Source organism: Quercus robur, chromosome 6, assembly GCF_932294415.1.
Source record: "Quercus robur chromosome 6, dhQueRobu3.1, whole genome shotgun sequence".
In the NCBI taxonomy this organism is placed as follows: Eukaryota; Viridiplantae; Streptophyta; class Magnoliopsida; order Fagales; family Fagaceae; genus Quercus; species Quercus robur.
The window spans coordinates 46220975-46229696 of NC_065539.1; the positions used below are offsets into that span (position 1 = coordinate 46220975).

The window sequence follows — 8722 nt, forward strand, 5'->3', positions numbered from 1 at the left end:
AGAAGTGTTTCGACTGCTAATTTTGTTTTAAGTAGAATGACACAACAAAAAGAGCATCATGCCCTCCTGTCCCAACCTGGTGGTAAATAGCCTGTAGAAGAGCTCATTCTGAGAGCCCAATGGCCTCAGACCAAAGAATTCTAACCAGAAATGACCTGCTTTTGAGAAATTCTACTTTATAGCTGCACGCTTCAGTGCATATTATGCTACCAGCACACAAACAGATCCCAAACAATGACACCAAAAGAGAACATATATTAGTCAAGGAGGAAGAATTACCTCTCTTGATAGGTAACACATACATGATCGCTTTAATCAAATCTGAAATCAGATTGAGTTGGCAGCTGCAGCAAAACCTTGACAAATTCTTTCACATGTATATTTATGCAATTCAGCATCAAATAAGTTAATACTAACCTCAGAAACTGTGCATAAAATTAAATAGCTAAATGACACCAAATAAACAATCTATAGCTTTCAATGGCACAACTAAGCTACAAGTCCTGACTCCTGAGCATAATAGTGAGGTTCTTAAATCTAAAAGGTGTTAAAGTTATTTAAGTCTGGTGCTTATAGTAAAAATATATATATTTTACTGCACTCATAATTTTGGCATATAGGACTCCATACTGTGCAACTTCTTAGACATATGCCTCCATCACAGACTGCTCAGCCCGTGGGCATGATCAGTCCTGCAGGCAGCTTAATCATGCATCTGAAGATGGATCTCTGCAATCAGGGAAAAAGCGCTCATTCTTAATTCTTTCCAAAAGAAGCTCATAAGCAGTAAAATCTGCTTGTGCTTGGAGGTCCTGTTCAGTCAAATTAGCCAAATGTTCAGGGTTGGAGTTCCTGGTCTCTTCTAGTGATGATGCTATCTCCCCTGCTGGAAGCCGACCCCCCAATCGATTTGATCTCCTCCTGTTGGGTGACATGGAAGCACGCACCACTGGTGATGGTGAATTGCTCAGTGGCTGCATCCAGTGAAAGCTCTGATAAACTTGATCATTGCTGTGTTGATTAGCAAAACCAATCGAAGTATCAACAGATGTTTGAGCATGAGTCCTATAAGGATGAGGTTCAGGCAGGGATAATATTAAAAGATGCGCTGAAAATGAATCAATTGAAATTTTTAGAATCAAAAAGGAGGTATTGAACGATATCATGATCTCCCTTGAAGTTATCACATATTAACCAAAAAGACCCATCACTCATATAAGTTTGAACAAACTAATATCAAGTTTTAAATTGAGCAATTAGCACAATATTTTCAGATTAATATAACAAAATAAGGTCAGGGGAGATTGCTTATTTCCACGAAGGTATCAAAATTATCAAAGCTTACCGATGATCAAGAATAACTGGATCAGCAACCAAATCAATATTTGGAAAACCATTACCATGACGTCCCATTGCATTTGGATCTAAATCAACAAAGATTTGATTGTCAGAGAAAAAAAAAATTCTCCATCCAACACAGAAAAAGAAAAGGGGAAAAAAACAAATCAAAGAACTTACTCCATGGTGATGGCAATCCCACTACCCTGTGAAATTAAAAGAATGAGATAAATAAAGTAATCTTTTGGGCCTGAAGGCAAAGTTGAGGTACTAAGCAGAGAACATATGAAAATTAACAATGTAAGTTGGACACAGAAAAGAGGAGAAATGAAAGCCTCATCCACAAGAAAGCAGACAACCAAGGGAAGAGAAAGATTGAGGAACAGTGACACCAAGAAAACTAGTTGCAGTTAGATATGATTATTTCAAAATGAATGCATTGAAGCACAACCACCAACCACTATTCAAAGAAGCAGGTTCACAGATACAAGTAAATGGGTGATCGGTCAAAGAAACATGCATTAAGTAGTGTAATGGCAAACAATAAGGCTAGCAACAAGGACAATTAGACACGGGAGTTCCGAGGGGATTTTTTTATATATATATATATATAAGTATTAAGTGGTTTAATGGAGTTTCAAGGGGCATATATCAATCATATACCATAATCAACTTTTTCTAGATCATATGAAGGGTGTTTTAATACAGAACCTAATCATGCGAAAATATACATACAAAAAAGAATAAAGAACATTATTGCTCAAGTTCAAGTTCAAAGCAGATATTTTAAAATTAGCCATGGTGGGTAAGAGTTATACAGGCCTAAATGGTAGGTATCCAGGAGAGCTCCAACTGAGTATGTCCCGGTCTACAGGTGATATACAAGCATTGCAGCCAGTGATACATTTGATTTGAATGCTTTACTACGATCTCATATTTTGTTACACTTTTAAGTATTGAGTGAGCATACAAAATGTTTATTTGGGCTTTTTACAAAAAAGGAAAAAAGAAAGACGTGACCAACAATTTGAGTTTGGGATTTCAAAATCGCGTATCCCCTACCAAAATATCACCGTAGGAAGTATGAATGATCATAAATTTAATACCATAATTAATTAGCTTCTATTGAGAAGAAGTAGATAAATATAACTCACACTTCTCTGGCAGGGTCTCTATTGTTGGGCTTTATTGTCATTATTTTTTTGTTAGAGTTAATGGATATAAAATGCTATCACTAATAAAATTAATGGGAAAGTTATGTGTACATTAAACGTTGGGTAATAATTCTGTCTTTAGACAGAGTATATGGATATAATACGTTATAACTTTTAAGGGTCTGTTTGGATACCGCTTATTACTGAAAACTGAAAACTAAAAATACTGTAGCAAAATAATTTTTAAATGTGTGAATAGTACCGTGGGACCCAGTTTTAAAGTTGTTTTTGCTGGAAAAAGTACTTGCAGGTCCTGTGAACAGTGTACCGGACCCACCATTTTTTAGCAAAACGCTAGAACGCACGGAAAACGTGCATTCCAAACGCACACTAAAATTCAAGGGAGTCCAATGTATGTCCCCATTGTGAAGGTTGATACCTGAGCACAACATTTATCTTATTAAACATGATAATGCCTCTAGCCTAATTCAACAGATACACGTCCAAATTTGTAACATGGGATTGACCATATTTGATAAATGCATGCATCGTGTGTGATAGTATAGTAGCCAACGCATTTTCTATATTAATATTGCTCATAAGGAGAAATGCAGCATTTAAAGGAGATTCTAACGTACGTATATCATATATTCAAATCTAAATTGTAAACAGAAGCAGAAAACAAGTCAACAGCTCACACGCCAGAGATAATACATACCATCCAAGAGGGCACTGAATTCCATTTGCTGGCTGAAACATCCAGAAACATAATAACAATGAGAAAGATGGCCAGAAAGAAAAACCAACAATTGTATTTTATACAAAAAATACATTGCAGAAACAATATTATGATGAAAAAAATGGTAAGGGTCATATAAAACAAAGAATTGAAACCAAAATTTTGCAAAAGTATACTCAATGTAATTCTTAATTGTGGGCTTCCAAAAAAATTAATTATAGAAAAAAAAAATGAACAAAGCTATTGCTAATTTTCTTCCCTTGCATTTGGTTAAGAATTTTAGACTTTAACGCGATACCTAAAAGTGTGGATGCACACCCCACACATGCATTCATGTTCCATGCACCCACACCAACACCCAGCCACTCACACACACAAAAAGAGATGCATATCCTTTTTAATACCTATATAAGAAAGAATGAGATAACAATCAATCAAAGATTTGTAAAGCAAAGACTCTCACATGAAACATGAAATGGCAAATTAATTTAATTTGTGCATAGTGGATCAACTGTGAAAGTTTTCATTTGAAGTCACTATGATTGTTATGGAATTTAACTTGTTAGAGGGTCGCAAAGGAATGGATGCTACATCAAACATGAGAATTGAACAGTCGAGAATTGAAGTCACTATGATTCATGTCAGGAAGATCAATTATGAATGTTATTCTCATACTCACACACTCAATAGAAAACCACAAAGTGATGAAGAAAAACCATCAACTTTATTGTCCTTAAAAGCATATGATTAATTGCTTCAGCTAAAAATTGTATAATGAAAACCAAAAAGTCATTTCCATTATTGAACTATACACTGGAAATCCAAATCTTGAGTAATCATTGATTTAAACACCATTAGAAGTGTTGCATTATATTAAATTTGTTATATAAGATCAATCAGCCCGGTCTTAACTTATAATCAGTACACCGACCAATGTATTAAATACTAACGATAATAACTACCAAGTTTGACATTTTTAATGTATGCATATATAATTCAAAAACGGCTATTACAGGAAGAAGGCCAACCTGAACTTAATGTGGGTTTGAGAAGTTAAGTTGACAAACTTCAAATAATATGGGTTTTGATTGAGAGCGTATCAGTTTTAATATATGCAGATTTATTTGTTATTTATTTTGTTTTAAGAAGTTAAATGATCATCAAATAAGAATATTCCAATTTGAATAAGTATAAGATTGCCAGAAATCAAATCATGTTAAAAATAAAGACATTAATTTAATGAGATGTTAGATTTTAGCACAAGCCACCCAGTTTAAAACGCATGATTAGGCACAAAAGGCAAGAAACTCTGAAAGTAACCTTGCCATGAGGTTCCTAAGGCACTATCTAATGACTTTTCCTAGACAATAAGAAGATAAGCCAAGAACCTCACAATATAGCCATCCCACAAGGGTCTTAAGGCCCTTTCTAATGACTCACCTAGTCATTCAGCATCTAGAGCGCCTACTCACCTTTGACAAAACTAATTTGTTGCTAATACATTCATATTCTAGCTCTTTATGATCAACCAGCACCAAAGGAATGTACAAAAATGAAAACCAGAGAGGTGAAAAAGAAAAACATTAAATTTAAGATTTGATGTATTTATAAATGTCATCCATTCAATTCTAGTTAAGCCTTTTTTGACTACTTTTATGAATCCATTACTATGTAATCCCCTCATCTATGTCATTTATAATTTAGTATATTAATGAAGATTGTTAATAGATATTATAGAATGGAAGCATGCCAATTTCATGCTTCATAGAAGATCAAAATTAGCATAGCTCAAGATCATTAGCAATTTCATAGGATGAAGCTTGGCTTATTACTTTTTCTTTTCTTTTCTTTTTTTAAATGCTCAGCATTTGGTATGTTGTTGAATAGAGTTTTAACTAGAATGGCTTTAAAGGAAATGGGTGGTTTTAGACAAAATAATTGATTTTGATTGATCAACAATACGAAATATACCTCATAAAGAAGATCCAATTAAAAATCCACTGACTTTCCACACAAAGAAAACTTCTTACATTTTTTTCATTACATTACAATTGACATTAGCTCTTATACAACTGAAAAACAGGCTGTGAAAGAAAAAAATTGTCAGAGTTCATTCTATTTTTTTTCTTTATATTAGCATATTAATAAGGGTATTTTTGTAATCATGATATAAATCCCGATATAATATATGCTAAGGTGGGGGCCTAACTCATTACGCCCTAAACCTGTTCTTTTCATGGTTCACAGCTCAACTTAATATCAGAGCACCCCAATCCAACCCTAAGACCCACTGAAAGAGTTTACGATGATAAGGTGTGCTGACTTTAGCGTCCTTACAATGACGTCAGCACCAACGGGGTCACCAAAATCTGTTGACCACACCATCTGACTTGCTGGAATCCCCTGGTATTAGTGGTGATTTTTCCCAATTTTTTTGAGGCAAGCAGTATGCTTTTTAATTTTCCAATGTTTTTTCTATTTCTCTGCACCAACTCTAACAGAAATCAATATATGTCATTCACTTCTTAATCCTCAAAACAAAATCAAGATGAGCTGAAAATGACATTCATGTGTCCCCCATTGGTTTTACATCCAAAATCATCAATCATTCTATCTACTCTACTGAGCCCAAAAGCAATGTCTAAACAAGAGGTTGGAAGAAGAATTTACAACCTTACTAAAGAAAGACAAAGGTATAATGACAAGCATTAATTAAAATTTTATAATACCATGACCAGCTGTTCTTATATATATATATATATATATATAAATAAAATTAAAAAAAAACATAAACCAATGAGGACCTCGGTTTTACCATATCAAACTCATCAGCAACTTCATCAATAGTCTCCTGATCTATGGTTTGTTCCGGACCTTCATCCCCAAAACACCGCCACACACCAGATTCAACTTCACGACAATTAGGGCATTGCATAGCACCTTTTACATTGAAAGCAGAACCAATGCAATCTGAAGAAAAGGAGTCAGTAAACATCAACAAATTAAGAAAGCTCCATATACAGGTAATATTATTTGACAGCTTGTGAGTAAAAATTTTACCTTTTATATCAAATAATAATATAAATCTGCCTTAACAATGTACTTAATTAAAGTCCATGCCCTTGGGTTGGCACAGCTTGCCAAACTTGGGCATTTTAACAGCCAAAGAGAAGTTCCACCAACTCAAATATGTTATAGAAATGTTCATTTGAACTATTTATATGAAAGTAGTATCTAATAATGATGGCTGAAAGTGTGTGAACAAGAACTAATTATGAAGGATGAGAAAATTTAACAAAAAAGAAGGGAAGGGGGGTCCTCTTCTCCAAGAATAATTACCATAACATAAATTAGAGACACCTTATAATTTAAAGCAGAGAAGCAAAGAGGAAGACAGAGGTAGTGAAGAGAGCTCAGTATAATCTGGATATATATCCACATATTATTGAAGTGACCAAAATTCTCAATAATGTTTTTTAACATTTCTTTGTGAATTGCAGTCTTATTCAACAATGATAATAGCAAGGATGAGAGGCTTCAATAGCCCTTTAGAGTAAAAAGTGAACTCTCATTACTAGTTTCCATATGAGTTACCCCAGAAAAAAAAAAACTCACCCTCAAAGAAAATACCATACACCCTCTTCTGATTGTCTTTACATATCTGTATGCATGTGTATGCACACACGTGCGTGCGTGTGTACATATATTGATATATACATACATATACGCGTACGTACATACATGCAAACATATGTAAACACTCATACCCATATACATTCATACGTGTGTATTTATGTTTGTATTTATTTGTATACACAAAGACATCCCACAAATAATAGCACAGTCATTTTGGAACAGCCAATTGATCAAACAGCTCAAAGACATGGCTAGAGAACAGAACAGGAACTCAAACCTCAAAAAAATCTCTCCCCCATCACTCACTCCCATTACCCAAAAACCATTCCATACCATCTCCACGCCAAACACAAACACAAACAACAACAATAATAATAATAAAAATAATTCATGGTTGGCTCACCGAGATGAAACACGTGAGAGCAGCGAAGTTTCACTGCGGTTCTCTCAGAGAAATCAGACACCTCATCCAAACAAACAGTGCACCTGACAATCGAGGACGAGGACTCTCCACTAGCATTGTTAGCCATTGTTTCTCGCACAAGAATTCTCTAACTGTGAAATCAGAGAGCGAATAAGCTAAAGATAAAGACGAAGATGAAGATGAAGATGAAGAAGAAGAAGAAGATGAAGGGCCAGGTGTATTTAAATGCTGAGTCATTCTCAGTTTCTCCGAGAAAGAGAGAGAAACAAAAATTAAGAAAGCAAGTATGGTGGCACGGTCGTGTTTCTGCGATTCCAGAAATGGTAAGTCAATTATGTTTTTTGAATCTATCTGACGTCTACGACTACGTCTATATCCTCCCGCTACTTCATTCACTTGACTAGGCTCTACTGCGGTCGAGTCTATTGGAGTTCAAAAAAACCCCAATCCATATATTGTCCTCCACGTGGCAACTTTTTAGCTGGCAATTACTTTTTAAGTTTTACTGCATTTGGATTTTTAATTTTTCCCTCTTTGTCTAACTTTTTTTTTTTTTTTTTAATTTGGATATAAATTGTAATTTTGTCAATAAATCAATCCATACGATATTTGATCAATCGAGACTAGAATCGAGCAATGAACCAAGCTAACTCGATTGATTAATGTGTCTATTTAGCATCAACTCATAAGCCCAGTTTTTTAGGTTTTTATCTTTTTTTTAGCTTTCATGTACAATTTTTTAAAATCTTACTTTAAAATTTTTTTTTTAAGATATAAATATATATTAACACACTTTCAATAAAATGCTTTTAACAAAAAGCTAGATCACCCAAAAAAAAACAAAAAGCTAGATAAATTATTTTCAAACGAGCACAATTATTTCTTCAATTGCCTCTTAACAGCATTCTAACAAGTTTCTCTCGATCTGAGTCCAACTTTCCTTGACCAAACATATATATACAAAATTTGATGTAAGGTTTTTCCCACTTTCAAACCTTTATACATAATATATTATACAACCTATATATATATATGCAACATGATGAATATAATTATAGTGTCATAAATTATAGGCAAATATCAAATTGTTGTTGCTCCAATCATGACATGTTTCCTTAACAAGTTGTGCAAAAAAATGTAAAAGAAATCAATGCTGGATTTTGGATCATTAGCAATTTCATGTGAAAATTGAAAGAAAAATGTTTTCATAAGATTTCTCTTTTTTGTTTGGTTTGGTTCTTGATCTAGCACAAACTTTTTCTAGTTTTTTTTTTCATAATTTACCAAGGTGTCAAAATGCTCATGACTATTATATGAACCTACCACTTGCCACTTATATTGTATGTCAACCAAAGGCAGCGATTCAGCCAACCCAAAGGGATTTAAAAACTTCAAATGAACCCCTAACCAGCCCCCCAAAAAAAAAAATTA

At 34.0% G+C, this 8722-nt stretch overlaps 1 protein-coding gene across 2 annotated transcripts; it reads right to left on the reverse strand.

The window, feature by feature from the left end:
• Positions 1-357: 357 nt before the first annotated feature.
• Positions 358-7640, reverse strand: LOC126689046 (uncharacterized). 2 transcript variants are annotated; one of them, XM_050384068.1, is made up of 6 exons: positions 7271-7640; positions 6047-6201; positions 3211-3242; positions 1519-1544; positions 1346-1424; positions 358-1011 (listed from the first exon to the last, which is right to left on the reverse strand). In XM_050384068.1, exons 1-6 carry the CDS (start codon positions 7395-7397, stop codon positions 708-710), a joined length of 723 nt encoding a protein of 240 aa, XP_050240025.1. In that variant the 5' UTR covers positions 7398-7640; the 3' UTR covers positions 358-707. The 2 variants fall into 2 exon arrangements, with proteins under 2 accessions (XP_050240025.1, XP_050240024.1); XM_050384067.1 differs by having other exon boundaries at positions 358-1065.
• Between the last annotated feature and the right edge of the window lie 1082 nt (positions 7641-8722).

Excerpts from the sequence above, each read along its gene's own strand:
- LOC126689046 (XM_050384067.1), bottom strand. The coding sequence starts at position 7,397 with ATGGCTAACAATGCTAGTGGAGAGTCCTCGTCCTCGATTGTCAGGTGC. Across the intron at positions 1,545-3,210 it reads ATTCAGTGCCCTCTTGGATG|GGTAGTGGGATTGCCATCAC; the intron begins GTATGTATTATC and ends TTAATTTCACAG. Across the intron at positions 1,066-1,345 it reads CCAGTTATTCTTGATCATCG|GACTCATGCTCAAACATCTG; the intron begins GTAAGCTTTGAT and ends TCATCCTTATAG.